Source organism: Sorex araneus, chromosome 2 (assembly GCF_027595985.1).
Source record: "Sorex araneus isolate mSorAra2 chromosome 2, mSorAra2.pri, whole genome shotgun sequence".
In the NCBI taxonomy this organism is placed as follows: domain Eukaryota; kingdom Metazoa; phylum Chordata; class Mammalia; order Eulipotyphla; family Soricidae; genus Sorex; species Sorex araneus.
This window is the reverse complement of record NC_073303.1, coordinates 61275960-61299976: the sequence shown is the minus strand read 5'-3', so window position 1 is coordinate 61299976 and position 24017 is coordinate 61275960. Positions and strand designations below refer to the sequence as shown.

The 24017-nt window shown below is 43.2% G+C and overlaps 2 protein-coding genes across 3 annotated transcripts in view; one reads left to right on the top strand and one right to left on the bottom strand.

Annotated features, from left to right (window-relative positions):
* The first annotated feature begins 1030 nt into the window (after window positions 1-1030).
* On the top strand, window positions 1031-16525 carry OSGIN2 (oxidative stress induced growth inhibitor family member 2). Of its 2 annotated transcripts, none has more exons than XM_055125946.1 (6): window positions 1031-1196; window positions 5945-6099; window positions 8452-8588; window positions 9134-9325; window positions 10144-10235; window positions 14126-16525. In XM_055125946.1, the coding sequence occupies exons 1-6, from the start codon at window positions 1153-1155 to the stop codon at window positions 15156-15158; spliced, it is 1653 nt and encodes a 550-aa protein (XP_054981921.1). In that variant the 5' UTR covers window positions 1031-1152; the 3' UTR covers window positions 15159-16525. The 2 variants fall into 2 exon arrangements, with proteins under 2 accessions (XP_054981921.1, XP_054981922.1); XM_055125947.1 differs by lacking the exon at window positions 1031-1196 and adding an exon at window positions 1240-1599.
* Window positions 14965-24017, bottom strand: part of NBN (nibrin) — a 61045-nt gene continuing 51992 nt past the window's right edge. Inside the window, exon 17 of the transcript XR_008628493.1 lies at window positions 14965-15093. The gene's annotated coding sequence lies outside the window, so the exon portion shown is untranslated. The remainder of the gene's footprint in view (window positions 15094-24017) is intronic.

Sequence of the window (24017 nt, the reverse complement as noted above, 5' to 3'; positions counted from 1 at the left end):
ATGTTCAATAATTCCGAGATGAGATCATAGAATAAAAACTGGTTATCTACACACTTGGAATGTACAATCCTGAAGGCTAGCGGAGGCGGTTATTGCTCCTTAGGTCTCCATAATCTCAAATCCTTGCTAACTTGTGTTCAATGTTAACGCTCAGCAAAGTTAATAACCGTAAAAAAGTTATTTTATATAGATTTACATTATATATATATTATTTTAGGTTTGGGGAGCACACCGGGCCGTGCTCCGGGAGCACTCCAGGTGGGGACGCAGGGGACCCTGTGGGATGCTGAGGACTGAAATCAGGCCGCCGTGAGGTCGCTGCTCCTTTCTACCTTCACAAAAACAAGATTTAAAAAAACAAACAGAAAAACACGAACGCGGTTTCTTCTTCAGCCCTGGGAAATGCCCCCTTGGCGCCCACCCAAACTGAAGTACTTGTCACGCCCAAAGCAGCGGGACTCCGTGCAAAGCGTCTGTCAGAGGCGGGTCGACCCTGACACGGATCGATCCACCCTCCACTCCCTCCCGTCAGCCGGGGAAGGGGTCCCTCAGCTTCTGCGCTTCGCTAACTTGACGCCAGCGCGGGGAGAGGCTGACACGGCCCGGGCCGCGCCGCTTCCGCCCTGCCAGAGACGACGCGGGGCAGGTGACCGTCCCCGAGCTGCCGAGGCCCGACATCCCCGTCCCGGAGCGGCGGCGGCAGGACCGCGTGAGGGAAACTCCGCCGAGGGGCCCGCGCTGCCGTCGCCGCCCGCCCCCACCGGGCAGCCCCTCGGGGCCGCGGCCACTCGGCCGCGCCTCGTCACAAAGCCGCAGCGGGGAGCCCACGGGGCGTCTTCGGAGTCGCTCGCCGCCGCTCGGGCGTGTGAAGCACGGGCGGGGGCCGCGCAGCCGCCGCTCGCTCGGGCCGCCCCCCGCGCCCGCCTCACCAATCACAGGCCTCGGCCCCGCGCCGGTTACACCAATCACGGGCCGCGGCCTCCGCCCCGCCCCCTCGGCCGCCGGCGTCTGTCAGCCGGCGGGCCGGCGCGGAGCGGAAGCGGCGCGGCCTCCGCCGACGCGAGCGCGCCCGGTGGCCGGCGGCTGCGGCTGCGGCCGCATTTCCGGGCCGCCCGGGCCACGGCGAGACGCGGGCGCGCGGGGCCGCGCTCCATGCCTGTGTGGTGCTGCCGCTGCTCCCTGGCCGGGCACTTCCGGTGAGTCCCGGGCGCGGGGGGCGCGCGGGCCGGGCCGAGGCGGGGCTCGGAGGCGTTCAGGACGGGGCGGGAGCGAGCGCGCGGGGGGTCGCGCGCCGCCGGCTGCTTTCAGCGGGGGTCTTCGTTTTCCCCCTCTGGTGTTTTTTTGTTTGTTTGTTTTTTTCCCCCCCTGAACCGGCACCGTCGCGACACTTGCCGGGAGCGTCACGGCCGCTAGGCCCGGCGCGCGGCTCGGTTCGGGCGAACTGAGGCGTGGGAAGTGTGCGAAGTTTGCCGCGGACGAAGGTCTGTGCGGCCCTCCGCCCGCCTCGGAACATGTTTCTCTTCTAAATAATAAATTCACCGAGTTCCACCGGGTGACAGCGAGGGGGGTCCCGGCGGCCGGCGCGCGACCGGCTGGCAGGTAGGTGCGGACCCGGCGATGTCCGCTGCGGGCGGGCGGTGCGGGGGGCCCGGGAGCCGCGGCCGGGCCGGGCTGCAGCGGCGGGTGCGGGGAGTTGAGGAGAAGGTGTTTTCGGGTGCGTGAGGGCCAGCGGCTCTGCGTGTGGCCCGCCTGGCCGCCCTCGAGACTCCGGGCCCGAGACGGTGCGAGCGCGTCGCTGACGCCGGGGCTGGGGAATGCTCGCTCAACTTTGGAGCCAGAATGCTCAACTTGGGGGCCCCGCGGCGCCTCGTTTTCACGACCCTGAGATCACAGGGACCCGCAGAATGATACACGCAACGCGGTTTCGCAGCACCTGAGCCCTGGAGGGACTGAGGCAGGCTCAGAGTTGAGTTGCCCGTGAGTCGGATGTGTCAGAGAGAGACTGGCACGACGGGGTTTGCAGGAAAACCTAATCCGAATCTCGTGTTTCCTTCCTTTGTGAATAGACGGGGGCAAATCACGCAGCATGAGCATTGCTTCATTTATTTATTTATTTGTTTGGTTTTGCTGTGTCACCGGTAGAAATCACGAATATTTCTTATCTCGTTACACTTGTTGCAGATATCTGGAAAGCAGTGTGATAGTAAAAATTCTACTTTAAGGTTTTCATTTACTACAATAGAAAGCGCCTTCGTATAATGTCAGCAGTTTATATTTAATTGTTATGAATTCAGTATGCTTTATACGCTTGATAGTTGAAGAGCCAGAGTGATAATGTAGAGGGGTAGGACACTTGCCTTGAAGGAGACTGATTCAGGTTTGATCCCTGGCATCCCCTATGGTTCCCTGAGCACCTCCAGGACTTATCCCAGGAGTAAGCCCTGAGTACCGCGGGTTGAGGCCCCCAAACCAAAATTATGATATATTTTTCCAAAAACTTGGCCCGATTGTCAAATGGGTACAAGGCAGAGGGAGTTCAGAGCTCTAGGTAATCAAGAACAGTGATCTAGGTATGCCCCACACCTCTGTGTTGTAGGAATCTAAATTCTGGATTTTTGTTTTGTTTTATGTAATTAGAACTGGATTTTAAGTTCAAGGCAAAATATTGACTCCATGACAGTGGTTTGAAGTATCAGATTCAGAGTTAGAGAGTTTTGGAAAACAAGGAGTTCCCCTACTTGATTAAACCAAAACAAAACAGAAGCTCTCGAGAAAGTAGTATGCCTCAGAAAAACACTGTCCAAAGTCTTTTGACACTTTCTGGTTGGCAGGGATGCCTACCCATTCAGCAACCCTAGAGGTTGAATACCATATGCTTACTTCTTTATGGAGAATTGGGGGAAAGGATAAAAACAATTTGCTATTTTTTTAAAGATCACCAGAATAAAGTACAGACCAAATTTGGCTTAATTATTTGCCAGTATCCCATGGTAGGGTTTTTGAAACTTATTTTTGTAGTTAAAAGGAAAGTGGGGCAGTTTCATAGCAAGAGAAGTTATTTCTGGTCAAGCTGCCTTCTTTCTTCGGAAAGGCAGTAGGGGCTGGGGGCTTGAAGCTCATTTGTGCTGATGGAGAAACTCCAGATTGGTTTAATATTATACTTTGGGGTGAGGTTAAAGCTGCTGTATTAGTTAGGTTTTAAACCTCGTGGGGGCTGGCTTGTGAAGGACACTATTTGGATCTGATTTTTTTTTTTTCTTTTTGTAACAGCACCACCCCCTCACCTCCCTTTTAAACCTTCACCTCTCTTAGTTCCACTTACCCAGGCCACCTCCCCTACCCCTCTGGTAACCGCAGATGGTTGTGTATATTGTTTTGTCTGTTCTACTTCCTTCTTTAAATTACAGATAGAGGCAAAGTCATTCACTGGTTTCTCCATCTACTTTTCTGCTTTTCTTTTCTTTTTTTTTGGGGGGGGGGCTGTTTGTTTTTGCCTTTTGGGTCACATCCAGTCATGCTGCACTCTGGCTCTGCACTCAGGAATTACTCCTGGTGGTGCTTGGGACACCATATCGAATTGAACCTAGGTGGACTGTGTGCAAGGCAAATTCCCTACTTGCTGTACTTTTGCATTGGCCCCTCCATCTAATTTGCTGCTTTGTCTTAATCCCCTCAAATTCTTTCAAAAGGGACCAGAGGATAGTACCAGTTTTAGAGTGATCATTCATTTGATTGTTCACAACTGCCAATACGAATTTTAAAACTTTGATAGACTATGGAGGAGAGAAATATGACTAATTTCTTTGAAAGAACTTCCTTCTCTCTTTCTTGTTTGGGGGGGGGGGGCACACTGGGCCATGGGCCATACTTAGGAGTCACTCCTGGCTCTGCACTCAGGAGGAATCACTCCTGCTGGTGCTGGCACCGCAAGGCAGGAGCCCTCCCTGCTGTACCATCTCTCTGGCTCCTCTTCTTCCTTCTTGGTTGGGTTTGGGCTTGAGCGGATTCTAGCCTGAACATCCCATATGGTCTCCTGAGCACTGCCAGAAATGGTCTCTGAGCGTCTCTGGGTGTGGCCCCAACATAAAACACAGAAATAATTGGAGATGGGTAGGTCACTTGCCTTGGAAACAGATAACCTGGGTTCGATTTCCAGCAACATATATGGTCCCCCACACCACCAGGAGTGATTTCTGAGTGCAGAGCCAGAAAACCCCTGAGCACCTCAAGGTGTGGCCCAAAAACCAAAAAAAAAAAAAAAAAAAATTATGTTAGTAGCTTTTTCCAATTCTTTAGATTATTTCTTAGATTATTAAATGTCTATTAAAATTTGAGTTCTGTGCATTTATTTAAGCAAATATTATTTGGACATTAAACTGGTACTTCTATCCATGGTTGCCCTGCACCCCTCTCCAAGAGAAAAGCTGTTGTAGCATTTAATGACCCTTTAGGTGGTTTCCAGCTCCCTGGACAGAGGTCACTTCTGCTCTCTTAATCTCAGCTCTTCTGCTGAAGAGTTGGGATTTCAGGATGACAGATTGCTTCCCCCAAAAACTTTGTGGTAGCCTGAGTGCACTCTTCTGGCACAGAGTCACTCCAGTCTGACTTCTGGCAGCATTACCCTGGCTCTGTTCACTGACCAAGGCCTCTGTTGGGCAGAAGCTTTGGTTCCTTTGTAAGTGATAATGCCTCATCTTCACTTTCCCGGCGTAGCCTGCATGATGTTTGGCAAAGTTGATCTAATACGTGAGACACTGACATTACCCTGAACTCCTCCTGGGTGCTTCCAGTGCTTGCCGAAGTTGACTGTTGGCCCCAATTTGTGTGGCCCCAAAGTTTTCTGGTCACCTTCAGAAAACTTCAGGATGGCATGTTGGTAGTGGATAGGACAAAATAGGACAGACTCCCCGAATTTTGTTCTTATGAATTATAATATTAAGTCTTCATTTCACAGCATTTTTTTCCTTCAGAAACTGACCCGGGCATTTTCTGATCACCAAGTTTTGCTTACAAATTGTGAAATCTGTTAGCTTGCTTGTACAATGCCTTTCTTGAAGTTTCAAAGGGTTCTTTGTTTTTAGAATGTACAGAATATTTAAGTAGCGTGGCTTTCGATATAAAGAAGAAAGAGAGCATTAGGAGAACACACACAAACACACACACATGCAGTGATTGTCAACACATAACCATTTTAAATTTTTTTTATTTATTGGCTTTTTCGGTGACACTTGGCAGTGCTCAGGGGTTATTCTCTGCTGCTTGAGGAACCATATGGAATGCCAGGGATGGAATCCCAGCCAGTCAAATGTAAGGCAAACGCCTTCCTTGCTGAAATACCGCTCCAGCCCCACATAATCATTTTTAGAATGTGAGATGTTTATGATTTGAAGAGTCAAACAGCTTTTTTTAGTTACCACAAACTTAAGAGAGTTGATCATTTGGATCTGTAGTAAGATAGTTCTAAAATATATAACCTCTTATCTGTGGCCAAAATGCACAATTTGCAGCATAGTTCCATAAATTAACTTTGAAATTCTTTGCGACTGCTTCTGTTCCCAGTGTACTGCCTCTTTTGTGCTCACTTTTTCATTAACAGAAGAGAAACTGGCCAGAATCTTCGGAGAATTATAAAGTTTCCCCAACAAAATGTTCCGTCTTGGGTCATCAGGAGAATTTATTATGGGACTTGTTTTAGAAAAAATTTTGCCTACAAGGCAGAACAACTCTTTAGAATTTATAACTTTCAAAGTAGTAGAAGGTGGGGTTTGTAGCTAAGCAACTATTATTAAAGCATTAATTAGACGGATTTTTTTCTCTTTGTGGAAGTTTTGACTTTTATGTCCTGAGTAAAATTAAAATATTTAAAAATTAAAGATTATTTATTTTGATGGGAACATCTTTATAATGACTACATATCTTTTGGTTTTTGTCTTTTGTTTTTCAGAAACTATAGTGACACAGAAACTGAAGGAGAGATTTTTAATTCCTTAGTACAGTATTTCGGTGATAATTTGGGGCAAAAAGTTAAAGCAATGCCATTAGTTGAAGAAACTTCTTTACTTGAAGATTCTTCAGTGACTTTGCCTGTGGTAATAATAGGTAAGTTTTATCCTTTTTAAAAATTTGTCTTTATTTGTTTAAATTATGTTTTTTGTTTAAACCATAACAATTATGGTTGTTAGGATATTTCTATAAATCTTTAGTTACCTAGCATAAGTTCTTTGGATTGTATTGATATGTATGGAGTTCTTTGATCTTTAAAGTAGCAGTTTTTGGAGATTATAATTTAATTATAGTTAGAATGTGTTGGAACTGACTTTTTTTTTTTTTTTTTTTGCTTTTTGGGTCACACCTGGCGATGCACAGGGGTCACTCCTGGCTCTGCACTCAGGAATTACCCCTGGCGGTGCTCGGGGGACCATATGGGATGCTGGGAATTGAACCCCGGTGGGCGATGTGTAAGGCAAACGCCCTACCTGCTGTGCTATTGCTCCAGCCCCAAAATGAAAAGTCCCTGATTCTTTTTTTTTTTTTTTCTTTTTGGGTCACCCAGCGATGCTCAGGGGTTACTCCTGGCTTTGCACTCAGGAATTACTCCTGGCAGTGCTTGGGGGACCATATGGGATGCCGGGGATCAACCCGGGTTGGCCGCGTGCAAGGCAAACACCCTACCTGCTGTGCTATCGCTCCGGCCCCTGGAACTGACATCTTTTCCTGGAAGGATTTCTATTTGTTATTTTCCCCATAGTCACTAGTGGCTGTGTTAATTGTATGGCAGTGCTGTGTTATTAGAGATATATACAGAGCGTTCTGTGTAGTTTATTGGACTCTGCCTTCCATTTCTAGAGTCTTCTGACATAGGAAAGATGCAGGGGGTGGGGGCGTGGAGGTGGAAGGGAATCAGTTGAACAACTTGTGCAAGTGCTCATTTGGAACATTGCTCATTTGAAACATTGTACCCCTTTGTCTTGGTGTTTTTAATGGCCTTAGCTGAGACATTACTTTGTATCCTTCTGCAATTAGGGATATAAGATATTCCACATAGAATTTGGGGGCCTGGAGAGCAGAGGTTAGGCATTTGCCTGTCATGCAGCTAACCTGGGTTCAATTCCCAGCACTCCATGTCATCCATGTGATCCTTGAGCATGGAGCCAGGAGTAAGTCCCGAGCACTGATGGGTGTGACCCCTAAACCAAAATAATAATAAAAATAAAGCCCCTAACAATAATTTCAGGATTTTTTTTTGTTTTAATAAAATAATCATTGTATTTACTTGCAATATTTATCTTCTGATCTTCAAACTGTGGAAGCGGGGCCCAGGAGAGCATTATGGAATATCATGCCTTGATGGCATACAGCTTCCTGTCTCCTTGGTAGCCTGTTTTACAGTTGATAGGACAGGGAACGGCATCCTTTGATATGTAATGCAGTGAATGAAGGAGAGAAAGAGCAAAAGATACTTATGGTGGTTTAGTGGTTATCCCAGTTGTATGAAATTTTTGATAGAAGGTAATAGAAGTATTTAGGGGGGGGTCACGCCTGACGATGCACAGGGGCCACTCCTGGCTCTGCACTCAGGGATTACTCCTGGCGGTGCTTAGGCGATCATATGGGATGCTGGGAATCAACCCAGGTTGGCCACGTGCAAGGCAAACAATCTACCCGTTGTATTATTGCTCCAACCCCAATAAAGAAGTCTTAACCCAAACTAAAGGAACTACAGAAGGACTTCAGCCGAGTTCTATGAGAGATTCCACTGGGCCCTAGTCTAAAGTTTGTGAAAATAAAGACTGTATTAAGAAAGAACTGGAAAGTTGATTCAGACCCACATATGGAGAACACTAGCTGAAAACAATTGGAGTTGGTGGAAGCTCATGAAGAATGTGTTACTAAAACCCACCTGAATGCGGGATCAGGTAGGGGTGAGTCTTAACTGAGGAGGAGGAACAAGGAAGACTTGTCTCTTAGATGAGAGGAGTAGAGAATTATGAATTGCTGAGCAGCTCACCGGCTGCTGGTGGCAACACTTGTCTTCTCCCAGAACCCGATTTAAGTTCAGACTTGCTAATACCCTACTTTGAGACAGGAGAGGCCACAGAAGTCAGGGGCTCGGGAATCTGCTTTTGAGCATGTTGTGATTAAGGTAACAGTGGGTCAGTCAAGTGCAGTGAAAGTAGCATGTGTGGGATATATTTGGGGGCAGAGGTTAGACTAATTTGAAGAGTCAGTAGCATAGAGAGTTGAAGCTTTGTGTAAATGAAATACCAACCCCCATATCTCTCATAAAAACACCATGAGACAAGGTCAAAGGTTAGAAACTTGGGAATGGTTTTAAGAATTTAATGAAGAGGGAGATGAGCCTCACCAACTCTTGTGAAGTCAGAGAAAAAGCAGAGAACAAGGAAATTAAGACCTGACATATTATGTCACGCTTTTTTTTTTTTAACATAGGAAATGGACCCTCAGGAATATGCCTTTCTTACATGTTGTCAGGCTACAGACCATATTTATCATCAGAAGCAATACATCCCAATACAATCCTGCATAGTAAATTAGAAGAAGCGAGACATCTTTCCATCGTTGAGCAGGTATTATTTCTTAAAATGGCAGTTTTCAAACTGATACTTGTACTAAAGGTAGGGTTGTCTTTTATTTATATGGTCCTGTGTTGAAAATTCTTCCTTCTCAAGAATACTTGGTATGAGTTTCATTTTAGATTTGTAAGTATATGCCATATTTATAATGCTGTGTTCTGTTTATTTCCCTGAATTGATTAGAGCAGAATGAACTTCTCAGATTATTTTCTTTTAGAATTTTAATAGATACTGCACTTTCAAGTAAGTTTGGAAAGTGCTGCTTTGATTTGGAGCAGTGTAGCAGACATCATCAAATTAAATGGCATGTTCAAGTTTTTACAATTAAAGAAATTTGATTAGCATTATTGAAATCCAGCACTCTCCCCTCCCCCCTCATTATGCTTGAGAGTCTGTTTTAGGTAGAGGTGAAGAAAACATGAGTGCTCTGTAGCACAGCATATGAGAAATGCTGGCTAGGGTTATGGCCCTCACTATCACAGTGGTTTCTTTTCAAACTCTTCCCTTTTTCCTTTCTTTGAAAAAAATAATTGATTCAGGACTTAGAATACTTGTCCGAAGGCCTTGAGGGTCGATCATCCAATCCAGTTGCTGTACTTTTCGACACACTTCTTCATCCAGATGCTGACTTTGGGCATGATTATCCATCTGTTTTGCATTGGAAATTAGAGCAGCATCATTATATTCCTCACATAGTTCTTGGTAAAGGTCCACCTGGTGGAGCTTGGCACGTGAGTATTTTCTTCTGTGTATTTTGTACATAGGAGTTAACATTATCTTGAGAAGACTTTTTGGGTTTTTATACTATCATTATATACATCATTACTATATGATATTGATGTTTATCACATTTTTATAATTACTATATGATGTTATCTGATGTTTTTCACAATTTATAACATTTTTATAATGTTCAGTTAAATCAATATTAGTTAGAAGAAGGTTAGCCAAGTTTAATTGCTTGTAGTCTTAGAATAAGCATTTCTATATACTGTCTTAAAATGATATGGAAAATATTTGCAGGGTGCTTTGCATATTCTTCATTTAAGTAATTCTAGAGTTGATAAAATCTTGAGTATCTCGGCCATGTAAATAGAACTACAGCAAACATAGGCATGCATATATCTTTTTGAATTAGTGTTTTGTTCTTGGGATAGGAAAATTTTGGTTTTTTCTCTAATAGTATTCTATCTGAATTTTGTCACAGGCTGAAGCTTTCTATATGTAATGTAAAATTTATTTATAGATGCATGAAAAGTATTGTATAGATATTATCAAATGATGAAAATATTTTAATGTTCTCTCCTTTTCCAGACACTTTATTATAAATGGGAATAGGTTTGCTTAAAAAATTCACTGAATGTTACTGCTTGCATATTTTTTACTATATTTTTTAATCTATAACAACAAATCTCACAATGGAGACGTTATTGGTGCCCGCTCGAGTAAATCGATGAGCAGTGGGATGATGGTGACAGTGATTTAAAGCGATATACATGATATACAAGTATGTGCTAAGTTCCTAAAAGCTACTGATTTTACTTGACAGAATATGGAAGGGTCCATGTTGACAATCAGTTTTGGAAGTTGGATGGAGCTACCTGGACTTAAATTTAAAGACTGGGTGTCTAGCAAACGAAGGTAAAGACCAAATACTAAGATTGTTTGGTATATAGTGGGAAGAGTCTAAACGGCAGATTTCAAAATATCTGTGATACTTAGATGAATAATATAACTGTATATGAATACAAAAGTGATTTTAGCAAAATTGTATGTGTTTCCTCTTAGAGATACAGAACAGCCTAAAGGACTTGTCTGCAGATAGGATTTTTTAACTTCTTTATGGAGTTATGTTTTTTTTTCACACTTACCTACTTATTTTTATGAATGTTTATATAAATATCTATATTTTTAAAAGGTTCTTTTCTTCTATTTTTTAAATGTATTTTTATAAAGTTGTTCATAATTTGGGCTGGAGTGATAGCACAGCAGGTAGGGCGTTCACCTTGCACGAGGCCGATCTGGGTTTGATTCCTCCCTCCCTTTCGGAGAGCTCGGCAAGTGGCAAGCTACCGAGAATATCTCGCCGACGAGACAGAGCCTGGCAAGCTACCTGTGGCATACAGTAACAAGAAGTCTCACGATGGAGACATTACTGGTGGTGCTCGCTCAAGCAAATCAATGAGCAACGGGATGACAGTGACAGTGACAGTTGCATAATTTATTACATTTGATATTCTAACACCAATCCTACCTCCAGTGCACCTTCCCACCACCATTATTTCCAGTTTTCCCAACCACTCCAAGCCTGCCCCTGAATAATTTATTTTATATTGCTTGTTATAAATCACTAAAAATGATCAAAAGTATTTCCTTAGAAGAGGATATATAAATATTGTATCACACCATGGCACAGGATCGAAGCATCTTTGCCAGGTTTTTTCTTTTTTGAGTGAACGAGAGCAGCAGTTTTAATGAGTGGAGTCAATTAGAATCTGACTTTTTTCTTTTTTAAAGTGAAGGAAGATCGTTTTTATTTAATGAAACTTACTTAGAAATTCATGCAGGGAGAGAAAGAGAGAAAGTATGTGTTCAAAGAGAACATGGTCTCCTCCAGAGTGGAAAATCTAGCAAGGAGAATGGAGACAAGCAAGTGTTCACGGCCCAACATGAGCTTGAAAACAAGTTGAATCTGGCTACATTTATAGAAATACTAAAGTGGGAGTAACTGAGAAGCTCAGCTTGGAAGACTTAAAGTTTTATTTTGGTATAAATAACCCAAAATTCAAAAAGGAAAAACTGGGGGGTTGGATGTGGAGTGATGCAATAGTACAATGGGTAAGGCACTTGCGTGGCTTGCAGCCAAACTGGTTTGATCCACCACACCTGCTGCCCCAGCCCTAGGAATGGCCCCTACACACAAAGCCAGGAGGAGACCACTGTGTGTGGGGGGCCCAAAACCACAGCAAAATTCCTTATGTTGTTTTTTTTTTTTAATGGAATTGTTATGGGTTTGAGATACAAAGTTATGAAATCAGGCATAGATTACACATGCTTGATTTCAGAAGTAAGCAAGTGCAGTGCTCAGCATATACTTCCCTTTGTTTCATGGGTAAGGGAACGCTTATATTTGTAAATTGGGCTAATCACATATTAAAATAACATGAAAGCATGAAAAGGAATATTTTATGAATATTCCAGTACCTGTCCCTTTGCCAGTGTGCATTTCCCACTAACAATGTCTCCTTCCACAACCCTCCCCTCCCTGCAACAAGCCTATGGCAGACCCTTCTCTGTTTCTCCATCTCTCTTTCCTCGTCCCTCTCCTCTTTCCTTGCTCCTGTCTGCTGTCTCCTCTCTTAAGATAGGCAAGGTTTGAATCTTGACTATAACTTGTAACGTTATAATTCCTTTTTTAATTAAACTCAGCTGCCAGTTTCTTTGTAAAGAGGAGACAATGGTAGAAAGTATTTTCTGTAAATATTAAGTTACTTACTTAATATTTCTGTAAATATTGGGATTTCTGTAAATATTAAGTTAAATCTTAATTTCAAGTTTCAGGAAATTCTTCAAATTACAGGGGTAAAAATGAACTATGGTGGAATAAATTAGTATCTTTTTATTATTTTATTTTATTTATTTAATTTTTTTTTTTGCTTTTTTGGGTCACACCCAGCGATGCTCAGGGGTTACTCCTGGCTTTGCACTTAGGAATTACTCCTGGCAGTGCTTGGGGGACCATATGGGATACCGGGGATCGAACCTGGGTCGGCCGAGTGCAAGGCAAAAGCCTTACCCGCTGTGCTATCGCTCCGGCCCCGTATCTTTTTATTATTATCTCCTAATTAGGGCACTGGTGCCTATTGCTTTCAAGTGAAAAAATTAAAAATATTAGTCTTTTTTCAAAAAGAATAGATTGTAAAGTTCAATGAAGACACCCAAACTCTGGGGAGAAGAGGAAGAAGAGAAAGTTCAGTTATGAGAGGTCATAGGGAAGTCTCAGTAACAGAGACATGACTCATACAGAATTACACCTGCCTTTGTTTATACCAGAGTTAAGGAGACTTTTAAGGGAGGGTAAAAGTCTCCGGCCAACACTCAACACCTTTATTGCAAACCACAACAGCTAATTAGAGAGAGAGAACAGAAGGGAATGCCCTGCCACAGTGGCAGGGTGGGGTGGGGGGGAGATGGGAGTGGGGAGGGTGGGAGGGACGCCGGGTTTACGGGTGGTGGAGAATGGGCACTGGTGAAGGGATGGGTTCCCGAATTTTGTATGAGGGAAGTATAAGCACAAAAGTGTATAAATCTGTAACTGTACCCTCACGGTGATTCTCTAATTAAAAATAAATAAATTTTTTAAAAAAAAAAAAAAAAAAAAGAATAGATTGTAGATCACTATGAGTAAGAAAATAGAAAAATGTTATATTTACGCGGACATGAAATGATTTGATTTAGACTATGATCTGATTAATTTGGGTCTTGGTGAAAACAGAAAGAACTTCAATAGCCTGTCAAGGTAGTATGTGTAATCTTTTTGTTTTTTTTCCGTTTGGTGTTTGGGTCACATGGGACAGTGACAGAGAGAGGGGTCTCTCTAGCTGTCTTTGAACCATATGGGGCAGGAGGGCACTCCTGGGCCTCCTGCCTACAACACATGTGCTCATACTATTGAGCTCCTGTCAGACCACAGTGACGTGATCTTCAAAGGGGTATTACAGTCCGATATAACATGAGTGATTGTAATCTGAACAATTCATACAATTCGTGTATGTACATGTATATGTAGTAAAATGTACTATATGTATGTTGGTGGGATATTATTATAGATTGATTTAGATTTTAATGGTGATAGGCTAAAGAATAGTCCCCTTGTCAGATGACCACATTGTTTTGTTTTTTTTTTTGTTTTGTTTTTAATTTTATTGAATCACCTTGAGATAGTTACAAGCTTTCATGTTTGGGTTACAATCTCACAATGATCAAACACCCATCCCTCCACCAGTGCACATTCCCCACCACCAATATCCCAGGTATACCTCCCCTTTCCCACCCTCCCCCTGCTTTTATGGCAAACAATATTCTCCATACTCTCTACTTTTGGGCATTATAGTTTGCAACACAGACGCTGAGAGGTCATCATGTTTGGTCCATGACCACATAGTAATTGCTTTATTTACTTAATAAAATTGGTAAAAGGCAGCTAATCTAGGGGTTTTGGGATTGTTTGAAGTTTTTATAGGGTTATTTAAATGACTAATCTGAATAAATTGCCTATGCATGGCACTGGGGAAACATACATTAAATACAATCTCAATTCATGGGCTCTTACTGATAAAACTATTCACTTTTATCTTAAAAATAAAAAAAGAACTAAGAGGAAAGCTTTATTTATTTGTAAAAGTGTAGTATAACGTATAGGTAAGGGACCCAGAGGAATTCAAATACACATTAGCATACTAGATGGAGAAATGATAAACATGGAAATTAAAATGTGTTCTTATAGGACATTTTTCCTTTTCCATTGATAGGAACCTGAAAGGAGATAGGGTTATGCCGGATGAAATAGCTCGCTACTATAAACATTATGTTAAAGTCATGGGTCTCCAGAAGAATTTCCGAGAGAATACCTACATAACCTCTGTGTCAAGACTTTACAGAGATCAAGATGACAATGAGGGTCAAGACAGAGATATTTCAACACAGCATTTACAGATGGAGAAGTCAAAATTTATCAAGAGAAACTGGGAGATCAGGGGTTATCAGCGAGTAGGGGACGGTTCCCACATTCCTTTCTGTCTCTTTGCTGAGAATGTGGTTCTGGCCACTGGAACATTGGATTCTCCTGCCCATCTGGAAGTGGAAGGGGAAGACTTTCCCTTTGTGTTTCATTCAATGCCTGAATTTGGAGCTGCTGTAAACAAAGGAAAGTTTCGTGGCAGAGTGGATCCAGTGCTGATTGTCGGGTCTGGGCTCACCGCAGCCGATGCAGTTCTGTGCGCTTATAACAGCAATATCCCTGTGATCCATGTCTTTCGCCGGCGAGTGACTGATCCGAGCTTAATTTTCAAACAGCTTCCAAAAAAGCTTTATCCAGAGTACCACAAAGTCTATCATCTGATGTGTACTCAGTCTAACTCTGGGGACTCAGATCTTCTCTCTGATTATACCAGTTTTCCTGAGCACCATGTGCTTGCCTTTACGTCGGACAAGAAGTGCGTTCTTCAGAGTATCTCTGGGTTGAAGAAAGTATTTAAACTCTCTGCAGCGGTCGTACTGATAGGTTCTCATCCCAATCTGTCTTTTCTCAAGGAGCAAGGGGCCTACCTGGGCCATAAATCAAGCCAGCCAATCACATGTAAGGGTAATCCTGTTGAAATCGATGCTTATTCCTATGAGTGTGTCAAAGAAGCCAGCCTCTTTGCACTGGGTCCTTTGGTCGGAGACAATTTTGTTCGATTTTTAAAGGGTGGGGCTCTGGGCATTACACGCTGTTTAGCTACAAGACAGAAGAAAAAGCAACATTTATTTGTTGAAAGAGGAGGAGGAGAGGGAATATCTTAAAACAAGCTCACAAATAGTTTGTATGGACAGTTTAAAGATTTTTAATAGTGAAAGTTTTGCAGTGTACTGATTGAGTTTTCTGAACTTAATTTCACTGGAGGAAGGCTTCATTAACTTCATTTTTTAAAGTTCCAGAAACTTGGTGTCCTAGTTTCCATCGTAACATATTGAAGTTGCTACTGTCAGAAAAGCAGGGGTGGTGGATGAATGCCAGTTTGGTTTAAGTTCTCACTTAACTAAAACATCTGTTTTTGAAGATTTTCTATGATTATTTTTGATTATTTCCTGTTTGATTGCAAAATCCTACAGCTTTGAAGCCGCACAATCATTAGGCCAGAAATTGTCCCCTTGTTACCCCTGTAGAGGTAGTGCAGAGGCCAGACATGTGGGCTTTGTGTGTGGCTTCCTAGGAATGTGCATTCAGGATCACTCACATTATCAGAAATGGTTTTTTAGTGAGACCCTCACGGAATGTTTATGTTCATTAAGGTTTGTGGCACACAGGTCTGATGAAATGGAATAATGTATATTTGTTTGGAGGGGGTCAGGGGTAAGAGGATTTCCAACTCAGGGCTTATTTATTTTAAGATTATCAACTATAAATCTAATTTATTACCAAATCTTGGTCTTTAAAAATATATATTGTTGGAACCTTGACAGATACTTCTATATTGTCAGCTTCTAATAATGTATTAAGTTTATACTAATTTAAGCAGTTTAGAACTGTGGGCATACGTTTAGACACTCAGCTACCTGCTAAGGTGTTTCTTTAGAGATTTGTTCTCTAACAATCAAAGCAATCTAACTTTCAGTTCAATAAATTGTAAATAGAACTATTTATCCCTGTATAAACACTGAGGCAATATCTATCACTGAAATGGAGATATTGGGCATACTTGTAATAATGTAATTATTATGTGATTGGACATAATATTTGGGTATTTCCAGAATTATTAAAAGCTTAAGTTTTAAATATAGTGAAAACCTACCTGTCTTTTTCCATTCCCAAGATTACTAACTGTGCCATTTGTTCACTGGAGATGATAGAGCAGCTCTTACTGATGTGTATGCTCTAATTCTAATTTATCTTTACTTAGGTGTACTCTGTCTGTTTTCACATATGTCCCATAACTTTTATGGTTGACAGACCTAATCTCTCCATGGCAAATTAATTGAATGACTTGGTTCTTTTTTTTTTTTTGATAAAATTTATTTTTTTCTGGGTTATGTTCATTTAACATATAATTGTTTTTTTTTCTTAAAATAAAAATAAGGAACCAAAAGTTAAATGTCAGCATTCTGTTCATCTTGTTGCAATATCATGTGCCTTCAAAGTCATTACCTTAAAATAAACTGCTGAGAATACATTGCTTTTGTAACTAGTTTCTTCAGCTAGTTGAACTGGTAAATCTTAACTGTTTTATCACTGATAGAATATTTTAATTTTGCAAATAGGTAAAATTTTACCAAATATTCACCAAAAAATCCTACTTTTATCTTTATTTCACAAATATTTTTTAATCAGAAAACAAAACTACTACTGATAGAGAAGAAAGGACGTGATTTTCTAGGTGTGCATACCAAGCAGTGTTAGGGGCTTCTCCCAGCTCTGTGTTCAGGGCTTGCCCCCAGTGGTATTTGGGGTACCGTGGGGATGAATCCCAGGTTCTGACAGACAAAAGCGTGTGTGCAGCTTGACTCAATACTCAGACTCAGAGGTGACCACCTACACAGGAAACATACTTTCACAGGACGCCAAAATGCACAGATGCTCCAGCCGCATCGGCCCAGGATATTGAGTGTAGATGCTCATTCTTCAGAGTGCTGTTTCCTCCAGCTCCGCAGGCAGGAGACCAAGCAGGAGTTCTGGGTTCTGTCCCCAGCACTTCATCGCCACCAGGTTATCTCAGCTCTGCTAGGAGTGACCCCTGCGCACAGCCAGGTGTATATGCCATCCTGACCCCCCAAAAGTCAGTAAGGATCAGGGAGTGGCTCAGAGGGCCGGCTTATCCGAAGACCACTAGCTATGACCAAAAAGAAAAGTTCTTTTTTTCAGCTGAACTTTCTGAGAATCATACATAGCTGAATGACTGTTCAATTTATTTGCCACCCCCCTTCAGTTATCTTTGGTAACCTATAACAACTATTAAATGGTCACGATAGCACAGCAGGTAGGGCAATTGCCTTACACTCGGCCAACCCGGGTTCGATTCCTCCGCCCCTCTTGGAAAACCCAGCAAGTTACGGAGAGTATCTTTCCTGCATGGCAGAGCCTGGCAAGCTATCCGTGGCGTATTTGATATGCCAAAAACAGTAACAAGTCTCACAATGGAGACATTACTAGTGCCCGCTCAAGCACGGGATGATGGTGACAGTGATTGTGGTGAAATGGTCATTTTAATTCATCTGCATTGGGAGAGAACAGGTTAAACTTTGGGGGCAGTGCTGTCCTGTGCCTCAGTGAAGGACAGTATAAAGCTGAATATCTGGACTCCCCACATACTCAGTACCTGCTTCAGACCTCACAGCCATCTTCCCTAAACCAAAGGTGACCCAAGTGACTTGGTCAACTGCCCCCTCCTTTTAGGAGCAAAATTACTCGGCGCCTTTCAAATCTCCCTCCTTTTAGCAAGCAAGTATGCAGTGCCCCCAAATTGCACCTGAGACTTAAGCAGTCTCAAGGCCCCTGTTCCTAGGCCTGGAGAGTCCGGTGCCACCCCTCCTCCCGTGGTAGTGCCCACTTTCAGGAGCAGTGCCCAGAAACTTACTAAAGCTAGTCTCTGAAAATCAGTTTATAAATTTTTATCATAAAACTTCGTGGCAAAGATCGCCAAAATGCTCATCACTTGTTCTCTATTAGTTTCCCCCAGTGTTAGGATTATAAAGGCCCTTTTTGTAAAACGTAGAGTTAACTGAGAAATCCAAGTATGAAATGTCAAGACTAAAACATTTTATTCGGTGTGTTTTCCGGCAGTTGGGTGTGGGGGCGTGAGAGGGCTTTGCTGGGCTACACCTGGCTGTGCTCGGGGCTTACCCCTGGCTCTGTGTTCAGGGATCTCTCCTAGCAGGGATCATACGGGATTAAACCTGAGTCAGCTGTGTGCAAGGCCAGTGCCCTTCTTGCTGTACTGTAGCTCTCTACTTCCTAGATAATGCACTTTAGTAGGTAACTGACTTACATATCAGTATGGGTGCTAAGATACAGCAAACCTTGATGCCAGTCCATTCACCTCTGTATATGTATATATGTATATATATATATGTATGTATATATATACATATATACAGCCTGGAGCGACAAAGAGAAAATGTTCATATATACAGTATTTGAGGGGTTTGGCATATCCTAGAAAGGACCAATAATGCCCTTAGTAGATTGAGCACAAAATGGTGCTTACATAATTGACCTCTTTTCCTATTGACACGTGTTGATTCCACTGCAAATGTTTTTCATATTTACTTTGTGGATCAGAAAATGCCATTAGGGGGGCTGGAGCAATAGCACAGCGGGTAGGGCGTTTGCCTTGCACGCGGCCGACCCAAGTTCGATTCCCAGCATCCCATATGGTCCCCCAGCACCGCCAGGAGTAATTCCTGAGTGCAGAGCCAGGAGTAACCCCTGTGCATCGCCAGGTGTGACCCAAAAAGAAAAAAAAAATGCCATTAGGTACTTAATGGCATGAATAAGCTAAACCAAATATATAGCACACGTGCCCAAATCTTTCTCCTCTTGACATGTCCTTTCTTAGCCTTTCCTCCACATCTGCAGAATTTCTTGTATTAGGGTGCATTTCCCTATTCTGGGGAAATGGGCCGTACATCCATGCTTAGAATGTGTAGTTTGTTATTTCCACTCTGGAAAAAAGTGTTCTCTGGAATCTAACTTCTCCTTCCCTCCCTTTAATTCCTGAATGCACTTTTTTTGTTTCACTGTTCATCTCTTGGAAATTATTTTCTGTGACCTGACCCCCCCAAAAAAGAAAAAAGAAAACCTCAACAACCCCACCCCTCACCCCCACACAAAAACACCTTTTTTTTTCTTTCAAGGTTCACATTATTTATAATTCCTTCGGAATAAAAGCAGTTGATTTTCTGGAACTTCATTTTTCAGAAATGCTCAAAGCACTTCATTTAGAGGAGTGTTTTCTAAAGATTAAAAGACTGCAAAGACTTAAAGCATCACCTGTTTCACCTTTTGTGAGCTTTACCATGTATGCCTTAAAGTCCTTCAGAATAAAATTCAAAACATTTCATTAGAAGAAAAAGATGAAAACACCCACAGGCAAAATTATCTGTACTCCTTATATCTTGGTGTTAAGTGTAATTTCATCACATACTGGTTTATTTTGGGGGGTGTGGGACACACCCTCCAGGGTTGACTAAGAGCTGATTCCTGGCTCAAGGTTGAGTCCTGACAGTGCTCAAGGACCATTTGTGCTAGAGATCAAAGCAGGTCATCTGTGTGCAAGACAAGTGCCTTAACACTGTACTATCTCTCCAACAAAGTTTTGAGAACTTTGATCAGGAATAAGCTCTGAGCAGCACCAGGTGTGGCCGAAGAAACAAAAGTTTTGCTGAAGTCAAATCTGGAACATACACACACACATACACACACACACAAACATATTGGTCATATTGGTTTTGGGTTATGTCTAACAGTGCTGTGGACAACTTCCAGAGGTATGCAGGGGTCTCAAAGCTGAGACTGTAGCAAAGCATGTGTCAGGCCCTATATTTTATACATATAAAATATACATATTTAAGTACTTGAAGAGTTACAAGGAAGTTATTTTCCAAAAGTGCTCATTGTTATAAGTATTTTCAATAGATCTGCCCAGCTCTTTGTGAAACAAAAGCACGTTGCTTTTGGCACATAGAGGGTTTCTGAGAAGCTGAGGGAAAACGGTCACTTGTCAGTCCAGCTTCCTTGATTTCACAGAGGCAGTCATTTTTTTCCAGGATTTGACACATCTGTAGTAATCACTCTCAGGTAGGTTGTGTGATTTGACTTTGGCAAGACCTTTTTTTGTTTGTTTCTTGGGCCACACCTGGTGGTGCTCAGAGCTTACTCCTGACTTTCCACTCAGGACTCCCGGTGTAGCTTGGGAGGACCACACGGGGTGCCAGGGACAGAACCTGGGTGGGCCTCAGGCAGGATAAGTGCCTTATGCACTGTTACGGCTCCAGTCCCAGCAAAACCTTTCTTTCATGAATAACCTCCAAGGTATCTGTGCATAGTTTACAGACATAAAGCGCCTAACTACAATATCCCAGAGCTTCTGTTCTGTTTCCCCAAAGAGTCAAGGACTTTGCTGGTTCCCAACATGCTGCAGTTACATCTTTTCCCTCCACACCAGGCACTGGGCCCGCAGCTCGCAGGTAATGCTTTATCACTGGGCTGCATCCCCAGTCCAGAGGGATGCTCTGAGCGTGAGCTTGCTTTCAAGTTGCCCAGGGTCCTCGGCCTCTGTGTTTCTCTTTTCACCCAAGAGACTGGGTTTCCAACCCATCTCTAACTCCAGGGATGCTTCTTATTGCCATCTGTTGAGTTACAGGAACTAGATATTTTTTTAAATATGAAAATACAGGGTTGAGCCTTTTGAATCTGGACATTTTCTATCCATTTTTAATGGTCTCTTCAGTCCGACCCCTCTCTGCTCCCATTTTTCGCTTTGGTGACAGAGGGCAACAGTTGATGGAGGTCTGCTTCTGAATGACAACCAAAAGTTCTATGTATGGGATCTGTAGGCTTAAGTCACATTCCATATAATAAACCTCTGTGTATTTGGTTACAAGCAATGCATTTAGTTAACCTAAGGGCATTTTCATTTATCTGAAAAACCCTGTTTCTGGGAAAATCTAGTGGCATATTCACATCAGTATATGAAAAAGTTCAGGCTCTCCTTTCAAGGGATCCATCATGTGTGTTCCATAGTCCAGAGTCTCTGAATCCTTGGCATGGGAGCACTTGGACTCAGATACCAATAACATCAGCATTTTTATCTACAGCAAGGATTTGTGTTGGGATCAAAGTCAAGCTGTCGTGGTCCACTCATGACATTTGGGTCAGCTGATGGGAAAGCAGAATCTTCAGGCCTTCTAGGAGCACCAGGATCTTGTTAAGAGTTCTGCTTTCGGGATTTGCTGACCACGTGAAATTCCATCACACCACCGCACTCTTTCAGTCCAGCTGCCTCTCCCGGGCTGGACAGACGGGCAGGAAAGTCTTCTTGAGTCACACTAAAGTGTCGTGATAACTCCATTAGCATCTTGATACTGGAACTATGGCCATGAGTCTCTGTCTGGGCAGTTTCTGAGGTTCTTCAGAAGTTTCAAGAATGAAAATATTATCGAGTGGAAAGGATGCTCAGACTCAGAAACATTTATTGAAAAACAAACAAACAAAAAAACTGTCAAAAGAAACTGGGGAGGAAGTTAGCTAAGAGCTAAGCTTGTACAGTATGGTTCATTTGGTTAGGAGTCTGTCTGCCACACCCGGCAGTGCTTGGAGATCATACAGGGTGCTAAAGATCTAACCGGGGCAGGCCACGTGCAAGGCAAGCACCTACCTGCAGTGCTCTCTGGCATGACTGCTCAGTTCTGGGGAGTTTTACGGAAAAAAGTTTGTATTTCTAATCAAGTGAATGGGCGGTTAGAAAGTATGAGGGGCAGAAATGCATCTGGACTTTGCATTAGGTTACTGGCGCCGGGCCACCCAAGGTGGGAAAAGGTGCCGTCCCTCTGCCTATTCCCCCTGGCAGCTTGGTGGCTGACATCTTCCAGAGGCAACAGACAGGTATGGGCTAGCAGTGACCAGGCACTCAGGGCCTCACGGGATGGGGGTGGGCCAGCCCTTTCCTCCCCCACCCCTACAAGACCACAAGTCGCTGCCCATGCCGGCCTCTCTGGTTCCTGATGAAGCTGCTTAACAGCCATGATCCCAGAGACTCAGAAACAAATCTCGGAAAGCAGTGGATTTTGGTAGAAATCCCTCCAGATTTAATTATTAAAATTTCAGAATTCCAAAACATCATATGCTATTCACAATCAGCAATAGAAAACAAACTGTCTAATGTTGCCTTTTCGGCAATCTGAGTGTTGGGGAAAAACCCCAAATAATAATGGTGGGTTTGGTGTCGAAATATTGAATGTAATCAAAGTAGAGAAAGAGTAATGTGGAATCATCTGCCACACAGGTAGGGGGAGGGCCTGAGAGGGGGGTAAACTGGGGTTTTTGGTGGTGGAACATGTGCACTGGTGAAGGGACGGGTGTTTCATCATTGTATGACCGAGACTTAAACCTGAAAGCTTTGTAACTGCTCTTATGGTGAGTGAATAAATAAATTTATATGTATTAAAAATATATATGAGCGGGCCTTTCCTACTGTTGAGTGCAAAGGCCCATATGGCCCACGGGCCTGGAGAGCTGTCCTCTTCCACAGAAGGGTGTGGTTGGGCTCCTTTCCACCATTCATTCCAACTGGCACATCCTACGAACTCCCTTGGAGTCCAAAGAGTCCTGGGAACCCCAGGAACATTTAAACTGTAGAATAGGGACAGCTAAAATGGAGGGCATGTGCATCTGTCTTTCCTCCTGCGTTCACCTCAAAGCACAGAAGAGGTTTGTTTTGCTGGAAGAATCTGTAGCCTCCTTCCAGCTGCTCAGTGGAAGATGTTTTCAAACTGGGATCACCCAGCCACTGCTAACCAGATTCCTTGCTGAAGAGGTTGAGGAGAAAATCCTGATTCCAAACAGGAAGCTTTGCGGAGGGGGGCGGCTGATTTTTTTTTTTTTTAATTTTAGTCACTATGATTTACAATTTTATAATACTGTTCAGGACAGGGTTCCATGCATACGGCATTCCAACATCACACCCGTCTGCTCCCCGCTCCCCTTGCCCGCCCCTGAATGCATGCACATGCCATGGTGAGCTCTTCCATGGGCTGGTTCTAAGATTGTGGCTTTTGGTTTTTCATGGTCCCCTTACTGTACTTCTCTAGAGCCACAAAGGAGAGATCATTCTGTATCTGCCCCCCTCCTGTCTGACTTCAATCAGTAGGGTGCTCTTTAGTTCCATCTGTTTAGGGCAAATTGCATGATTTCATCTTTTCTTACAGCCCAGTAGTACTCCATGGTATTTACCATAGTCTCATTATCTGGTCATCTGTTCTTGGTCACTTGGATTGTTTCCAGATTTGGGCTATTGAGGCCAGTGCTGTAATGAACACATAAGTAAAAACGGGAAGCTCTGGAATATAGATTTCTTCTAACATGGATGTGTGTTCACAAAAGTGGAGGGGCTGTGGGGCTCTCTCTCTCTCCCGCCGTCCATGTTCGGTGGTCTCACACCCCTTCCCCCACCCTGGGGAGGCTAATGGAGAGAGGCAGGTGAAGGAAGGAATGAGTGCCAGGCTAATTGGTATCAGTTGCAGTTTATTCCAATCTCCGTTCCCCTTCTGCTTCTGTCTCTTCGCCCTTCTGCTTCTCTCTCTCCAAGCCCCGCTCACTCGCACTTCTTTTGTCTTGTGTTCTGCTTCTGTGTCTCCCCTGCTTCTGTGTCTTCTCCCGTGCTTCTGTGTTTTCTTCCTACTTCTGTGTCTTTCTCCCCTACTTCTCCTACAGTCTTAGTTTATATAGCAATCACATAGGGTGGTAACACAAAGGTGGGTCGGAACATTAACACATCAACAGAGGTAAGACCACTCCTCAAGGACAAAATCTCATCTAAGGAGATTATTAAAATATCTGCTCATGGGTGGGATCCGAAGAAGGGTGTGTCCATTTCTCCTTTCCTCAGCTAGTACTCCACTTACATAGTTGTAGTAAATCTACTTCTAATATTTCTAGCAATGTCATTC